The sequence below is a fragment of the Ostrinia nubilalis genome, chromosome 29, assembly GCF_963855985.1.
Source record: "Ostrinia nubilalis chromosome 29, ilOstNubi1.1, whole genome shotgun sequence".
Classification (NCBI taxonomy): Eukaryota; Metazoa; Arthropoda; class Insecta; order Lepidoptera; family Crambidae; genus Ostrinia; species Ostrinia nubilalis.
In genome coordinates, this window is record NC_087116.1 from 2,205,015 (window position 1) to 2,222,532 (window position 17,518).

Consider the following 17,518-nt stretch of genomic DNA (forward strand, 5'->3'; position numbering starts at 1 on the left):
AAGGTCTAGTCTTTGTTTGTAAGCTTTACAGGAATTTTCTACACCCTCTTTTACGTTTGGTATCACTTCAGTGGACTTTGTAAACCGGTCGATGCCATAATAATATGTCTACATGGGTCTTAGGATGCATTTGTATTTAGTTTGTTCTCCAAGCTTCTTCTGCCCAGTATCCATTGCATATCACGAAGTTTTTTTTCTATGCATGCATAATAAAGCAGGTAGGATGCAGTCTAGGATGGTACAAAGTGCCTAAATACTCTCGTCTTGAAAAGGCCCATTGTCTGTTCATTTGTTCCCTTTTGTTCTTAATGTGATCACGCCAGGTAAGTGTTACTATTGGACAATCTCATCTTCTTAGGGCAAAGTTAACGTGGATAGATTTTAATGGTATTATATTAGAATTAATTATTGATTTAACATGTTAATATTAATGATATTAATTGTAAAAATAATTATCTGGTACGAGACATGTTTCACGCAGGGGTGACATCTCCTGGCCATCAGGAAGAAGCCCCGATTTCATTCCAGCTAACTTCTTTTTGTGGGGTTACCTTAAGGGGTTAAAATATACTCTAAAATCCAACAACCATGCAGCAACTGAAGCTGAACATTCGTCATGAAATCGAATCTATTTCGAGGTAACTCTAACGAAAGCTTTTCAAAATTTTGATTTCAGATTGGAAGAAAAGTCCGTAAAGTTGTTATGCGAAAGTCTAGGTATTTTATAATCATACTTATTCAATCGTGAGTGCAATTTGTAGGTAATAACTTCATACAACGGTGATTATAAATATATGGTAATTATTACATGGAAATTAGAAAACGATAGTTTTTCTTCAAAATTTCCAAAATCTGCAGGGTATGCAAATACTGTCTTACTATAACGTATGGAGGCCAAAGTACTGATTCTATTTAAATCAACAACGTGGATCTACCTTCAAAAATCTAGTTTAAAAATAAGGACATGGTAAATAGAAAAATTGAAAACCAAAGATATGGTAATTATACTCTTACGCAATTCATCGACGGTACGCCAACGCAATAGACGTCTACTTGCTTACAGGTCATAGAACTAACTAAGGGCTCGCGCCGCGCACGTAAATGATGTGTCAAATATTATTAATTAGGCTTGTGTGCCCAAAAACAAAGAACGTCACGGGAATTAGGATTTTCGCTCGGACAAGCAGTTTTTTAATTCTAATTATTTACAAAATGGTTCTATTGAATAGATATTTTGCTATGCATAAGACAATCTTGTATACTCTTTAAAATGTTGAATGGGGTAAACCAAATCTTTACGACATGAAAATTACAGCCAACTTTTAACATTAAGTCGGTGTGCGGACGCGTAACGGTAATTAGAGAACAGAGGTTCATGAAATTAATTAAGACACAAATACTTAACATAAAGGCCTATGATTTAATGCAGAACTGGATAGGGTTGTAAAGTAACATATAAAAATACTTGCATGTCTGTAATTTGTCATTTTTAACGATTTAACAGCCCGGACACGCAAAAACTAGTTCATCTGAGAATGGCCGTTTAGCGTGTACCGATAACACTCAGACATTAGCGGAAGAATGGTGGGGCGCGTCTTCGTGGATGAAACGATCTATACCTATCGCCGGCATATGGGCAGGCGTCCCACTAGGTGGACGTACGATCTGGTGAAGGTCGCGGGAGGTGCCTGGATGCGGGCGGCGCAGGACCGCTCGTTGTGGAAATTCTTGGGGGAGGCCTTTGTCCAGCAGTGGACGTCGTTTTGCGGAAACGACTGGTGGCATTTGATAAATTTACATTACATTACCCATTTTCATTAATTTCTTATAGAATTGCCTGTTTATAAATAAATTGATTAAAATTACAATTAAGGTTAAAGTACGCTTGCATACTTTAAGGTGAATGATTATTCAAATAGCAAGAGTGCATGGACTTCACTGGACAAGGTTGCACTTGTTGCGTATACTTAACTATCCATTGGGGTATCTAGGATTATTAGTATCAAGAGTGAGTAGTCACTCTACGAATCGGTAGTCCAACATCCTGCATCCTGGACCATTCTGAGGTGGGCACGGCCCACCCTACATACATCGAATTCGAATGAAGGTCTATTCAGCTTTGATCACCCAGGTGATCAAGTTTGATCAAGATAAAAAGTACCTACTTGTCAAACAGACTACGCCAGACGTAGGTCCACAGTTCCAGCTACCCAATACCCATTGCCGGTCATGTCGTCTCGTTCTATCGCAAAGAATAACCATTTGATGAGAGCGAGACAAAAAACGGAAATAGGTTGCTGGAACACACGGTGAGCACATACGGATACAAATCTTTGCTTGTGTTACCTACCTCAATTCTACTGGTAATAAAGAATTAATTTATTCTAAGGTATCATTCCTTCTTTAAGGCTCGATTTGACCAAACTTTTATCCGAGAATAACTCCTGGTATAACTGGTACATTGACATTTTCAGTATGGGAAATATGTCAAAATGTCGAATAACTGACGATTTATTCTGAGTTTAATATTTACTCTTGTTTGGTCGAATCCACCCTAAAAAGAATACTTACGGGTCAGGTTCTAGCGGCTTCGGTTTCCTAGTGGGCATCTTGACAGCACACCAGAGATTGAGTCGGAGTCCTTTGAATTCTCTCTCGTAGAGAGCCAGTTTGATGGACTCAAACTTGAGATGCTTCTCCATGTCTCGTAGGAGAGTGTAGGAGGCGAACTGGATGGCGTTTGAGAGCTGTTCTCTGAGGGCTAATCGAACCTGGGGGTGAGAAAGCCTTTTCAATCTTATTATAGATCGTTTCATCCACGAAGACGCGCCCCACCAATTTTTGGTCGAGGGAAGCGCGGGGTGCGAGGAGTTTGATCCGAGCAACCCGAGCGTCATTATTGTAGTGTGCGTGTGCACTCATGGATAATTTAGCGTGTGCCGATAACACTAAAACATTAGCGGAAGAATGGTGGGGCGCGTCTTCGTGGATGAAACGATCTATAACTTTGTTGTGCGGAAGAGCAGCGTGGGATGTCCACCGTGAAGGTGGAACGACGACCTCATAAAGATAGCAGAAAGGCACTGGATGCAGGCTACCAACCGGTCAATATGAAAACCTTTGGGGGAGGCCTATATTGAGCAGTGAACGTCCAGTGGCTGAAATGATGATGAACTGCGTGCTTCCGGCAGAGAAGAAAAGGATCACTCGGACAATTTAGGGGACTGATGCCCGTTTTCACCACTAATCCCTAATTTTTAAGTGATCACTATGGAAACAAAATTCCTGTTATGTAACGTGTTACCATAGGGGTCACTTCATTAGGGATTGATGGTGAAAACGGGCATGAGTTTCATCTGCCACTTCTTCTCAGTACCATCCGATATGTTGTCCTGAAGTGGTGGTAGGGCAAGTCATATTTGGGACGTGTATAAGTGCCCTAAAAAGGGCCTACATTCTAATCAAGAATTTCAATTCTTACTTCATTATAGCTCTGAGCTTGTAGCGGTGTGTATTGTCGGGAGTTGGCAACAAATTCTTCCAGCATTTCTAACATCTGGAAAAATACAGTAAATATCATTACATAGCGAGTCATGGAATTTTTTTGGAGGCTTTATGTAGCAGTAGACTACCAACTGAGGGAAAGCAAGAATCTGCAGCGCATGACCGATCATGGCGAACATCCTTATTTGCCATGACAGCCGTGCAACTATTATAATTCAATGGAGTCCTAGTACCACTGTGACTGGTAACAATAAATCCTTGGGTGAGCCCTTTGTCCAGTAATCGATGTCTATTGGCAAAGAGGAAAGGAGAATGTTGATTTTACAAAGTGGAGGTCTTATTCTAGCCGGTCGTATTCTTGCCATTTGTTCAGCAGTGGACGTCTATCGCCTGAGAGGAAGGAAGAATATTGATGGCACAGGGTCCAGGGCGTCTTTTCCAACAATAGCCGTCGGCTGAGAGAAGGGAAATGTTGTTCAACTTCAGCAAGAGCATTCATAGCCTAGTTTATAAAGATGCGTTTGGATACACAATTTGATACCGAGATTACAGAGTCTCCAGGGAGGCCTTTGTCTAGCAGTAATTATTAGGCAAGAGGATAGAAGAATATCTTCAAGAATTTACCGGCAGAGCCTCAATGCACCTCCTCTCCAGCTCGTCAGGGTCGCACTCCGGCTTCTGCTGCCAGATATGAAGGTACGTGTTCATCTGCGTCACCACGCGAGGGTCTGGTAGGCCGTCACAGCGGAGGTATTGGGCCCACTGGAATATCATAATCATCAGGTCATTTAGGCTATATTCAGATGGCAAAATTTTGACGCGCGTTTTCAAATCGCGCGACTGGATATCGTAGTATTTACATACAGATGACGACATGAGCGCGCTCAGAGAAAAAGTCTAGACGCAGGCGATCGCGCGTTGACGCGCGCTTTGACAGCTGTTACGTCCGTTGACTGTTCAGATGAGCGCGCGCTTCCACCGCAATAGCTTCTTCCACGTCCATTTTGTAAGGTCTATCGAAAAAGACTGACGAGCTCCTCGGAACGCGCGATAGCGCTTGTCATGTGAATTCTTTATAAATTAAATTCCGCGTTGACCTGCGTTTGAAACCTTTGAAAAAGAGGCTGACAATAGTGTCTGAGTTTCTTGCGCTGCGCTGCTTCTTCTCAGCACTGGCCCATTTATTTATTGTCCTGAAGCAGTGGTAGGGTTAATACTGGGACGTGTAAAAGTGCTTTTTTTAAGCCTATTTACAGAAATAAATGAGCTAACGCGCGTTACATGTGAACATAGCCTTTGTCTTCACTGCAGGAGCACAACCTTCTCTAATTTATCAATGACAAAAGGATTTGGTTTACACTCCCCACGGTGGCCAGATGGGCTAGAAAGGGAACGTCACAGCGGAGGTATTGGGCCCACTGGCATATCATCATCATCATCAAGTTATTTAGTCTCCACTGCAGGAGCACAATCTTTATAAGATAATCATACATAAAGTATTATTGAAATACGCAGCTTTATCAAGCCTACTTGACTGGTTATTGAATGAACGTTTTCAAAGTGGCAATTTTCCATCGTCAATGGGTAGCGGTTCTGGCGACAGATTGGTGCAATGGTGTCATGGAGCACCTGGTTTTGTACCCTTCAACGGCCAAGTCACACAACACTAACTATAATAATAAAGAAATTGCAGTAAGGAACCATAGACTTGGCACGACTTTGTCTAGATTTCATTACTTTTTAGAGATAAACAAGCAGCTCCATCGAGACTTGGCTAGTTTTTTACAGAATGTTTTTGGTGGGATTTCTTTTACTCGTAATATTTATGTGCTATTTCTTTCTTTTTTCCGTATACTTTCTTTGTTCTCTAAGTGATGTTCATCGTAATAAATATTTCTTTCTTTCTAATTTCCCAGACACTCCCATTACCCTCTAATTACCAAAAGTTAAGTCTTACCTCAGCTTCCATCTGCTTCTTGTTCTCAAAATTCATTTTCTGCTTTTCGTATTCTGAAATATGATGACAATTTTAGATATTTAAAAAATAACATTAGAGATAGAAGCGGTGGTTTGAGTAACATAAAGGTCCTGTCTTTCAAAATCAACCACGAGGAGAAAATCTCTATAAAAACAACTGGAGGAGGAAAAAATTGGGCTCCTCTCGAAGACGTAGCCTGAGATGGAGCTGTGGACGAAAGTCCAAGTTTTTTTTAAAGATTAAACACAAATTACTAATATTCCCGTTAGCCCCTCGTGTTAAGCTAAATAAGCTTGTGTTACGAGTGGGCTCACCACAATAGTCGAGCGGCGGTGGGATTCGAACCCGCGTTCCTCTGATCTCGAGTCGGCCAGTCCGACCCATTCACCGTTCGGCTATCGTGGATCGTGGCATTCGTGGCTATATAAGTTACAGGTGGACATTATCGAGTGGGTAGGTCCTGCAATTTAGTGGGCCTCGTGGTTCCACAAAATTTACTGGTCGTCCCAATCGACCAGTGGGTACAAGTATGCGCAAAGCATTTCCCAAAGTTTAAAAAAGGTATCTGCAACTCGCATCAAGCTAGTGCTTACTATGAAACCTTGAAACCTTGACTGACTGACTGACTCACTCATCACGAAATCTCAGAAACTACAAGTGCTAGGATTTTCAAATTTAGCATAGCGCTTCTTTTTAGAAAGTAGGTGTTCACTACGAACGAATTTTACGAAACTCCACCCCTAAGGTGGTAAAACGGGATCCAAGCGTACGATGTCGCGGGCGGCCACTAGTGCTCTATATTGATCTGTATAATAATTTCTTACTATGAAACAAGTCGCAGGTCTTCTGCAGAATGTCCCTCCGGACCTCCTGTTCTGTGTTGTCCCTCACCACTACCGTTCGGCTTTTGTCTCTTTATTGCTTATCTAAAAGAGTCCTTATGCTGTAGCTAACAAGGCTTACTATGAAACAAGTCGCAGGTCTTCTGCAGTATATCCCTACGGACCTCCTGTTCAGTGTTGTCTCTTGCCATCAGTTCAGCCATCTCCCACGCCAGTTTAGCTTAGATCGCAAAAGCTATGACCTTCACTGGTGTTATTGGCGGTCAAGTTGTAGATCCTGGCTACACAGGAGTTGCAGCGGTGGGAACGAGAGGTGGGAATAGTCCCGTAGTAGTGCTTACTATGAAACAAGTCGCAGGTCTTCTGCAGGATGTCCCTCCGGACCTCCTGCTCTGTGTTGTCCTTCGCCATCAGTTCTGCCCTTTCCCGCGCGAGGGCGGCGCGCTTTTCCTTGGCCCCCGCCAGGATGGCTTGTCTGGGGAGAGATGCCGGTGTTTAGAAAGAGAGAAAAACCGTTTTGATACCAGCATTATAGGGAGAGAGCGGCGAACGTTTGCGAATGAACGAGCGTTCGGTTTGCGAGCGGTTATCAGTGACCAGTAATTTTGAACACTTACATCATTTATTTCGAACTAATACGTTCTACCATGGTTATTACCTAGTCAATATACTATAACATTTAATATTATTAGTCCACTCTTTTATTTATTTCTCTATACTAATAAAGTAATATGTACCAACATTACAATGAGAGAGAAACTAGAGGAGATGCGGATCTACAAAAAAAAATGCAAAAATATTGTAGAGTACCTTACCAACATTACAATGAGAGAGGAAAATCCAAAATGATCTATACTCAATATGAGACTGTGACAAAAGAGAATGCTAGGTATATAGTCTGGTCTGCGAGCACGTAGAATTTTGTCCAATGACCCCAAGCTACCCTTCCTTATCGGTCGCGCGTAATTATATTGCTGTCGCGACTGTGCGACGGGCGCCCGCAGTGAGTGTGCGAGTATGCTCACAGACCGGGCTTTAGTTATATTGGGTTAAATAGGAAAAACATGTCCAGCCCAAAAGTGGTGATTCTGGTGTTTCATGGTAGGTACACATACAACGCATCTGTTCGACCCATACAAAATTCCGTTTGTGAACCAAAATCACCCCCTTTCGAGTATCATAGGATAATTTCTACACCATACATAGAGTTTACAACAAAAACTAACTTCTCCGCCTCCTTCTCGGCTCGCCACTCCTCGATCCTCTGCAGCATCCATGCTTCTCTCTCCTTCTTATTCATCTTTTTCCAATTTTTCGGCTGTCACGATTACTATTATGAAACCAGTGGCGGCGGAAGGCGTAGGCGACGTGGGCCACCGCCTACGGCCTCGCGGAACAAGGGGCCTCGCGCATCAAAAATTTTCCTCACATGTCAAATTCAACTTTTAAATACTATTAAATACTAGCTTTTGCCCGCGGTTTCACCCGCGTGAAATTTAGTAGGTATGTCACAGATCGTCATAAATTATAGCCTATATGTTAATCTCGGTTATAAACCGTAATACTGTAGTTGTAAGTTTCAACAAAATCCGTTCAGTACTTTTTGCGTGAAAAAGTAACAAACATCCAGACATCCAAACATCCAGACATCATGACATCCAAACTTTCGCATTTATAATATTAGTAGGATAAATTATTATTGATAGCTAAACAATGTAGTTAAAAATTTTTTTTTCCAAACAAATTCAGCCATAATCAGACACAAAATTAAGCAACAACACGGTTTTAAGTGACAAACATTATTCTTTGGCGCAAAATTCCTTTAAAAATAATCACTGAATCAAGAAATCAGAAACTGTCAATGAAAAGACCATTGACCCGTTTTTTTTTTTATTATTTCATAAAATCCGTCTTCAGATCGCCACAGAACAAGGCCTCGCGAAATCTGTCTTGCCCACATCAAATTTAGGTCTTGCCCCGCCACTGTATGAAACTATCTTTGTATATGAAAATTAAATGCTGTATGTTAGTCTAGCTAAAACTCAAGAATGACTTGACCAATAAGAATCATATTTTTGTAAGAAAACAATGTTTGTTTGGAAAGAAAACTGGAAAAGTTTCCCGGAAAATATCTGATTCGCGAAAAACGGAACGTCCTTTCCTATTTTCCGTCCTTTTCTTCACCAATTTGAAAGCAAGTTCATGAAAATTGGTTCCAATGTATAGCGTAGAATAACGTATACAGAATTGCTTTCTCAAATATCACTGTGGTTTTTATACACAATACGTCACACCACTGTGAAGTACCAACTTTGTTATGAATCAGAAGTACGCTCGTATCAAATTTCGTGTAGACGTGCATTAATTTAGCCTGATTTTTTATCGTCAGTACTCGACATCGGCGGATTTAAGGGACAATAAAAATGTAAATTTTATTTTTTGGGGACATGGTAAGGGTAAAATTTGGGCAAAAGTTTTGTGAATAAAAAGTAGGGCAATTTTGAAGAATATCTGGAAAGCACTTAGCCTGTATCTCACCTGATGGAAAGTAATGATTAGATGATTGTGGGATTTAGCCAAAAAAATGTCATAGTTTGGGAAAATTCCCAGAACTTCCTAATTGTGGTTAAAAGTTTGATGAAAAATCGGTTAAACTGTTTAAAAGTGGTCCTATTCTACTTAACCAGAACCACAAAGCTAACTTTACACCCTGTATATCACTGAAATTACGTCATCATCCATCATCATTAGGACATCCACTGCTGAACACAGGCCCCTAATGATTTCCACAATGACTGGTTGGTAGCGGCCTGCATCCAGCGCCTTCCTGCTACCTTTATGAGGTCGTCAGTCCATCTTCTGGTTGGGTGGAGAAATTACGTACCTTTTCAAACTCAGGTATGTCCTCCTTGTCCTTATCCTTTTTCCCCTTCTTCCCTTTCTTCCCCTTTTTCTCTGTGACTTCTTCCTCTTCCGTCACTTTTGGCTTTTCTTCCTCTGGCATAGAAAGAATATAGCTAAAGTAAACGTATAGTATGAGACGATAAAACTTAATAAAATTGTCTATAGTCTGGTCACCGAGCACGTAGAATTTTGTCCAATGACCCCAAGCTACCCATCCTTATCACTCGCACGTAATTATATTGCTGTCGCGACTGTGCGACGCGACGGGCGCTCGCAGTGAGTGTGGTAGCTTGGGGTCATTGGACAAAATTCTACGTGCTCGGAGACTGGGCTATATAGTAATCCAATAATCATACTATTATAGGCTTAGTGCTTTACTCAGTCAGTGCCTGAGGTATGTGACCGCCACAGGAGGGGTGATTTTGACATTTATGACGCGACAGAGTCTACAAATCTGAACTCTGACATTTGACGTATCAAAAATCACCTCCCGTGTCGTTTCCATACCTGAGGCACTGACTGAGTTAAGTGCTAGACTATAATCATTTATTTATCCCTGGATAAAATAAGACAATACAATTTATTATTTTATTACCTGCTGCAAGAGATTCTTCGGACCATTGAAAGAATTCACTAGTTTTTTCTGTTACCTCTTCCACTGCCTAAAACGATACAATAATAGCTTTTAAATATGTTACAATTTAAACTTTAACGTCTTTATTATGACAATAGTTAATTAAATTTAAAGAAAACGGAACGGAATCTTCTTACCTCAGCCTTTTTCTTTCCCTTCTTTTTCTTTGGTTTGATTTCTGAAAAACAATAAAAGTAAGACATGAAAAATGTTATAACTTATTTGCGACGACATTTTCAAAAAATTCTTAGTAAAAAATTCGCAGCTCAGAGATTTATAACTATGCCATTTTAACTTTAAAATTGATAACATTTTTTATGCAGAACAAGGCAGGTATTTGACCGCAATCGCAATTTAGAATAGTATATTTTGACTGATCATAATAATGATCATCATATAAAAAAACATAATAAACAATTTGTTTTTTGAAATATCTTGTTCCTACATAGCCCTGAAATAGCGATCTTAACAAAAATTTAATGCCAAAAAACAAACTGAAACGAATTTTACTTTAAGAAACAAAAACACCCTGTATGTCTTACATTTCATTCATCACTTTGACGTCACAGAATTTGATTACTTACCAATGGATGTCAGGTTATTATCTTACTTTATATCGAAAAAATCAGCAATTTGTACACAAATCACATTTTTACTGTTCTCCGTTTAAGACGGGGTCTAAAGAAAGAAGTGTTGCCATAGCAACAAGTATATTGATGTAACTGGATGAGTTTACGACTTTGTGCGCGTAGAAATATTTTTCCAATACAGGGTGGAAACGATAAGTGATCTCACTCGATCGTTTCTAAACTGTACAAGATATCTCATTTGGTTACTGATCGTGAAAGTGCTTTACGAGCTCTATCAAACGGTAACAATAAAAGGTTACAGAATAAACTGGATCATTCCGAAAATTCTGTTTCCAGCTTAACGATTATTTAAATTACAAGAGTGCCTGGATGTCATGTAAGCTATAAATAACTGTATTGGATTGAAAAAGAGGCTGACAAAGGTGACTGAGTTTCTTCCGCCACTTCTTCTCAGCACCAGCCCATTATGTTGTTCCGAAGTGGTAGTAGGGCAAGCTATATTTGGGACGTGTATAAGTGCCCTGGAAAGGGCCTATGTACTGAATAAACTATTTCATTTCATTTCATTACAACCCAGTGGAGTTAACTGCGCACCTGGCGGCCGTGGCGTCACCACGACGCTCTGGTACGGATAGTTCGAACGCGGGGAGATATGCGGGTGAGTGGGAGAGAGACCCGCATTCCAACGTGGTGCGCAGTTAGCTCGATTGGGATGTAAGTGTATTTACCTTCAACAACTGGAGGTAGGGATTCAAAAGAGGCGCTGGTGTAGGAGGTATCCGTAAACTGGATCTCCTCAGGTTCCGGTTCCAGATCTGTGGTGGCCACCAGTACCTCCTCCTGGACCTCTGACTCTGGAAGAAACGTATAATATTAGCGCAGTTTAAAGCCTTCCTAGACAAGTGGCAAAACGTCAGGTTTTTATCTACAACGAGGAAGCTCTTGACCTGCATCTCACTGAACAGTGATGATCAGGCCGAAGGTGGGTTTGAGCTTCACTCGAAATCCTCAACCACAAAGGAACTGGCTATCTTACCTCTTACTGCCGGAACACATCAATGGTGTTAACAATGTTGTTATGGCTGCAGACTTAGGTAAGATAGTGGTAGCTAGACTTAGACTTACGCCCGTATTCACAAACGATGCTTGCTTAAGTGAAGCAGCAAATCGAACGCACAGCGTTGAATAGAGCTCTGTGATTGGTTCGTGTGTCACACTGTGCGTCCACGCGCACTGTGAGACCTCATAGTAATGTTTGTGAATACGGACGTCAGAACAAGGTTTGGTTTATGATGGGCATCAACCAAACCGAACAGAAAAATATGCCCCCTCTGGGTGTCGAACCCGGGACCTGTGAGTCTGAAACAGGGGTGGTGTTAGCCATGTTAGCATTAGACCACAGAGGTGGTCAAAAAGTTGTGATTTGAAGAAACCTTTGCTCCGGTAAATTTTTGCATAGAGTTACTGCGCTCCGTGAAGAGATCCCATTTTAGGAGCGATCATAGTCATAGTCATAGTCATTTATTCCATAAACAATAACATTATCGTATTGGAAATATTACAAAAAGTACCACTTGTCTAGGGGGCAGGTCAACCTATTTCTAACTTCCCTAATTACTTATTAAGTTGATTTATAGTTGTAGTTTGTAACTAAACTGATGGTGATGATGACGATGACGTACCTGGTGGTTCTTCATCCTGAAAAAATAAAGAATTTCGTTTACATTAAATATTATAGGACTTTTACAAATCAAAATATTACTATGAAAGTAGTTTTGCTTGAAGGAGTAAGGCCCAGAACAGACGGTGAAACGCAACTGCAATGAAACTGCAACTTTGTGATGATTCTGATGAATGAAACTGAAACTGAAAGTTTCAAACTGGTCGCGTCATGTGTGGTCTCTCAACGGACGCTATGGCAGAAACTAAGATGCAACTCAAAAGTAACTAGCAGTTGCAGTTTCGTTGCAGTTGCGTTTCACCGTCTGTTCTGGGCCTCAGAAGCATCCATCCATTTCGCGCTTAAACATCCTCACATAAACATTTATCTTTTTCTTCAATATTTAAATACCCTAATAATAATAAGCCACATAATAATCCCAAATGATTTTCCCAGGTGTGTAGATTTCTGTACCAAAATTCACTATAATTGGTCCAGTAGTTTGAATTTTTAATATTTTAATAAACTTATTATTGACAAAATAAACTTTACCTTTTTCCCTTTTTTATCTTTGCCTTTCGCCATTGTTACAATATTTTTATTTCAGTAAAAAATTAACACAAAACGTCCAGATTTTCTAAAAATAAACGTATAAAAACATCACACAAAACCATTCAGAAAGCTGTCAATAAATACAATGACATTTGACAGGTTTTGACATGGATTTATTTACATGATTGTCACATTATCAACCAAAAGAGTATGGATCTTTAGAGTTTATTTATAAGGGACAAATTAATATGCGAACATCAGGCCTCCCCAACCCGTCTGGCCAGCGTGGGGAGTGTAGACCAAATACACCTCCTCTAGTAGAGGGCTCTTGCAATGGAAACCTGTTGATTTTAATGAATAAATTCCTTTAATTCTTTTATTTCCATCTAATAACAATAGACCTGCCTAATATTCTTGCACGGTCCGGTCACCCATCCAACTTCTGGCTTCTTCCAGCGTTGCTTAACCTGCAAGATCTTTAACGCCAGTATTCACAAACGCAAATCGAACGCACAGTGTTGAATAGAGCTCTGTGATTGGTTCGTGTGTTACCCTGTGCGTCCACGCGCACTGTGAGACCTCATAGTAATGTTTGTGAATACGGGCGTATGTTCAATATCAAATAACCCTCCTTCTGGCGCAGTCGGGTAAAAAGTCGGCTTCCTTGACCATTGCTTATTCAATTAGAATTAGACAATAATTAATTGTTAGTGAAACCTTGTTCGTAGCCTTGTATTAGACTAATTGAATGTATACAATGTTGAAGTCATTGCTGAATCAAATAGAGCAGAATATTTAGGTAATTAAACACACAAATATTGATGACTAGCGGCCGCCTGTGACTTCGTACGCGTACTACGCGTAGACCCCGTTTTACCCCCTTAGGGGTTGAATCTTGCAAAATCTCGTCTTAGCGAGCACACCTACGTTCTGAAAGGAACCCCCATGCAAAATTTGAGACTCCTAGCACTTGTAGTTTCTGAGATTTCGTGATGAGTGCGTCAGTCAGTGACCTTTCGCCTTTACGTAAATAGATTAGTTTATACACCTAGGATTAACATTGTGTTCCTCTGTCGATGTACTCATCAAAACTGTGTTAAGCTAAAGAATCCACGAATTATATGAATTCTAAAATACTTTGGTTGGCATTGCCGGTCAGCATAATTAAAATAGTGTTGTATAATATGCATATCGATACCCTGAATGTATCGACAGTATCGATAAGGTTTTATAGTTCCATACATAATTAAATTCCTGTTATGTGTTACCATAGGGGTCACAAAAAATTAGGGATTGATGGTGAAAACGGGCATTAGACATCCTACAAAAGTACAAACTATAGACTTTTTGTCGGTCTCTCGAATATTCGAACAGTTTATCGTTGGACAGAAAACTTCTCGAGTGAATCTGGTGAAGGTCACGGGAAGCACCTGGATGCGGGCAGCGCAGGACCGGTAGTTGTGGGAATCCTTGGGGGAGGCCTTTGTCCAATAGGGGCGTCTTTTGGCTGAAAAGAACGAATCTATATGTATAAAAGCGAAAGGTCACTGACTGACTCACTCTTCACTAAATCTCAGAAACTACAAGTGCTAGGAGTCTCCAATTATGCATGGGGGTTCCTTTTAGAACATAGGTGCTCACTAACACGGTATTTTGCAAAACCACCTCTAAGGGAGTGAAGCGGGATCCACGCGTACGAAGTCGCGGGCGGTCGCTGGTTATCGATATCCAAACGCCACACATCTATACACATCACTAGTTAATTCGTAATCAGCAGTTTGATTACTAATGAGCATAGTATTGAACTTGGTGTCAATAGGTATGTAAGTATTTCCCGAGTATTTGAAAACGCTGAATAACAGTTAAGGGGAAGTAACAATAAGTTTTAGAGAAATGAATTAAAATCACCTTTCTAACGCCCGTATTCACAAACATTACTATGAGATCTCACAGTGCGCGTGGACGCACAGGGTGACACATGAACCAATCACAGAGCTCTATTCAACGCTGTGCGTTTGATTTGCTGCTTTAAGGAATTGGATACAGCTATTAGTCTACACTAATATTATAAAGCATGGCATCGCAATGTAGACCTACAAGGTGGACCAACGACCTCATAAAGGTAGCAGGAAGGCGCTGGATGCAGGCCGCTACCAACCGTGCGATGTGTAAGTCATTGGGGGAGGCCTATGTTCAGCAGTGGACGTCCTATGGCTGACATGATGATGATAATGATGATGATTAGTCCAAAATAATATTATAAAGCATGGCATCGCAGTGTGGGACGTCCACCCGCAAGGTGCATAAAGGTAGCAGGAAGGCGCTGGATACAGGCCGCTATCAACCGGGCGATGTGGAAGTCATTGGGGGAGGCCTATGTTCAGCAGTGGACGTCCTGTGGCTGAAATGATAATGATTAATCCTATCAAACAATCTATAAAGAGGAAAGATTTGATTTATATTTGTTTGTTTATACCGATAAATTATTTCATCATTAGAATCCTATATTATTTCTGATGAACATGGACGGTACGAAATTAGCCGGGTCAGCTAGTAAATATAATCTATTTCTCACACAGTTTAGACTAATATTACTATACCTACTCGTAATTTTAGTCAAATTATGTGAGAAAGTTTTTGAAATTCTTTAATATCTCTGAGAATACTGAATCGATTTTGATAATTCTTTGACCTGTATGTAGATAGCTAAATTATTCCTTAGTGACATAGGTAGGACTTTTTTTCTATGACGGTTTGAAAAAGTTTATACGAGCAAAAAATATCTTATAACGATTTTTTTTATTGAACATAATTTTTTTACAATGTGTAATTTATCATATTTTATCGTTTTACAAGGCAGCTCATAAAAGTAAATAGTGATTTAATACCCTGAAATTTAATTAAATTTAATTAGCTATTTAATTTAATTAAAATTTCAGGAACTTAATTAATTAATTGACTTTAATTTAATTTAACTCGTTATGGGCAATAAATCTGTATGATTTATTTTTCCAAAATAACCCTCCTTCTGGCGCAGTCGGGTAAAAAGTAGCCATTTAACATTATAAAAGTGATTTAAATTGACATCTTTAGAAAAATAAATAATATTTCTTAATTTTGAAAATGGACGATTTGTCCTACACTCCCCACGCTGGCCAGACGGGTTGGGGAGGCCTGATGCTCGCATGTTTGTCCCTTAGTCGCCTCTTCGACATCCACGGGAAGAGTGGGGGGTGTTTTCTACTCTGCCGGAACCACATATAATACTGAAATGGAATTAATAGAAGTATTTGAACTTCACCTATTCGTTCGTTTCACCAAAATGACGTCCACAGCTGGATAAAGGCCTCCCCCAAAGATTTCCACAAAGACCGGTCCTGCGCCGCCCGCATCCAGGCGTTTCCCGCGACCCTCACCAGATCGTCGGTCATATTATCCTTTGATAATTAGATTTCGTAGTCATCAAAATAAATAAGCCTTAGTGATGATGAAATCCACCAGGACTGACGTGAACCAGTAATTTATAATATACCGTAAGTTTTCAGAAAAATAAATCTTGCAAAATAGCGATAATAAGTTTTGCTACATGCGGATAAATTAAAAACTCTTGATTTATTAAATCGTGTTTTCAAATATTTTGTACCTAATCAACGCGATCTCAACGTTATTGTTTACTAATAATAATAATATTACTTATCTATCGATTATAGATATACAGGGTGTTTGGCGCATCGTGTGCCAAAATGATTTGGCGGATAGAATGGGTCATTTCCTATATTTTCAGCCCCCATAACACGTTCCATGCCAGGCGGCTACTTTTATATTAATTTTTAGTAATTTCACTAAAATACCCAAATCGCATCATTTAATTTCAATTTAAAAAAAAACTACTAGGCGTAGCCTCAAAGTAAATATTTTGTGAAGTTTTTACCTGCTTTGAACTTATTGTAGACTAAAAAAAAAGGTTCAAAATTCAAAATTTGAATATCAGTCCGAGTAGAGTCAATGCACTAATTTAAGGAATTTGTGAAGTTGTTGTTATTATTTAAACAAGATTAGTATACCGTTTGAATGGGGATAGACTAGAGAAGTTTTGATAAAATTCGAAGATCGCTATCTCTTTTAATTTTTTTATTATAGCCATGTAAACTTAATTGTTCAGTCCATTTTTAACTTTTCGGAAAACTTCAAAGCTGAATTAAAAAAAAACTAGATGCTATTTGCCAGTAAATTTAGATTTGATGCAACCCTACATCAATGCACGTCAAAACAAAATATTTACTTTGAGGCTACGCCTAGTAGTTTTTTTTAAATCGAAATTAAATGATGCGATTTGGGTATTTTGGTGAAATTACTAAAAAAATTCATATAAAAGTAGCCGCCTGGCATGGAACGTGTTATGGGGGCTGAAAATATAGGAAATGACCCATTCTATCCGCCAAATAATTTTGGCACACGATGCGCCAAACACCCTGTATATATACCTACTACAGTCGAAAGAGGCCGTAAATAAAACTACTTACTTATCTATCTACCATCGTTATGTACTTTATTCTCTCCCTTTGTCCAGCAGTGAACGCCATTAAGCTGAAACAGGCTGAAACGAATGAACTATCCACTTCACAAAAACTTAAAGTAGAGTCACATTAATTGTTCAAAGCAATTGTACAGAACGTTCGTAATAGATGTAAATATGAATAAGTGTATTTTGTATTCGTTTCGTAGCTTATAATAGACCCTGCAATGTATAAAGAAATAGCGTTAGAAATAGACACAGAGATGTATGTTGTTTGTGCAATAAAGATAAGCTAGGCCAGAAAAGTAGGCAATTGTTATCTTTATCTGTCATTTGAA

The 17,518-nt window shown here is 39.6% G+C and overlaps 2 protein-coding genes across 3 annotated transcripts in view; both read right to left on the reverse strand.

The window, feature by feature from the left end:
* LOC135085672 (dynein axonemal intermediate chain 7 homolog) overlaps positions 1 to 5,508 on the reverse strand; it is a 40,017-nt gene extending 34,509 nt beyond the window's left edge. For both annotated transcript variants that reach the window (XM_063980467.1, XM_063980468.1), the window contains exons 1-4: positions 5,462 to 5,508; positions 4,129 to 4,266; positions 3,482 to 3,556; positions 2,572 to 2,771 (exon numbers count right to left, since the gene is read on the reverse strand). In XM_063980467.1, coding sequence (XP_063836537.1) covers positions 2,572 to 2,771; positions 3,482 to 3,556; positions 4,129 to 4,266; positions 5,462 to 5,497 — 449 coding nt within the window. In that variant the 5' untranslated portion in view covers positions 5,498 to 5,508. The remainder of the gene's footprint in view (positions 1 to 2,571; positions 2,772 to 3,481; positions 3,557 to 4,128; positions 4,267 to 5,461) is intronic.
* A 1,032-nt stretch (positions 5,509 to 6,540) lies between these two features.
* Positions 6,541 to 12,786, reverse strand: LOC135085579 (ABC transporter F family member 4-like). Its single transcript, XM_063980351.1, has 8 exons — positions 12,665 to 12,786; positions 12,135 to 12,150; positions 11,181 to 11,306; positions 10,000 to 10,040; positions 9,824 to 9,890; positions 9,209 to 9,321; positions 7,551 to 7,642; positions 6,541 to 6,799 (listed from the first exon to the last, which is right to left on the reverse strand). Exons 1-8 carry the CDS (start codon positions 12,695 to 12,697, stop codon positions 6,541 to 6,543), a joined length of 747 nt encoding a protein of 248 aa, XP_063836421.1. The 5' UTR covers positions 12,698 to 12,786.
* Positions 12,787 to 17,518: the final 4,732 nt, after the last annotated feature.

Excerpts from the sequence above, each read along its gene's own strand:
- LOC135085579 (XM_063980351.1), bottom strand. The coding sequence starts at position 12,697 with ATGGCGAAAGGCAAAGATAAAAAAGGGAAAAAG. Across the intron at positions 7,643-9,208 it reads ACATACCTGAGTTTGAAAAG|CCGAAAAATTGGAAAAAGAT; the intron begins GTACGTAATTTC and ends TAATCGTGACAG. Across the intron at positions 6,800-7,550 it reads GCCGAGAAGGAGGCGGAGAA|ACAAGCCATCCTGGCGGGGG; the intron begins GTTAGTTTTTGT and ends ATCTCTCCCCAG.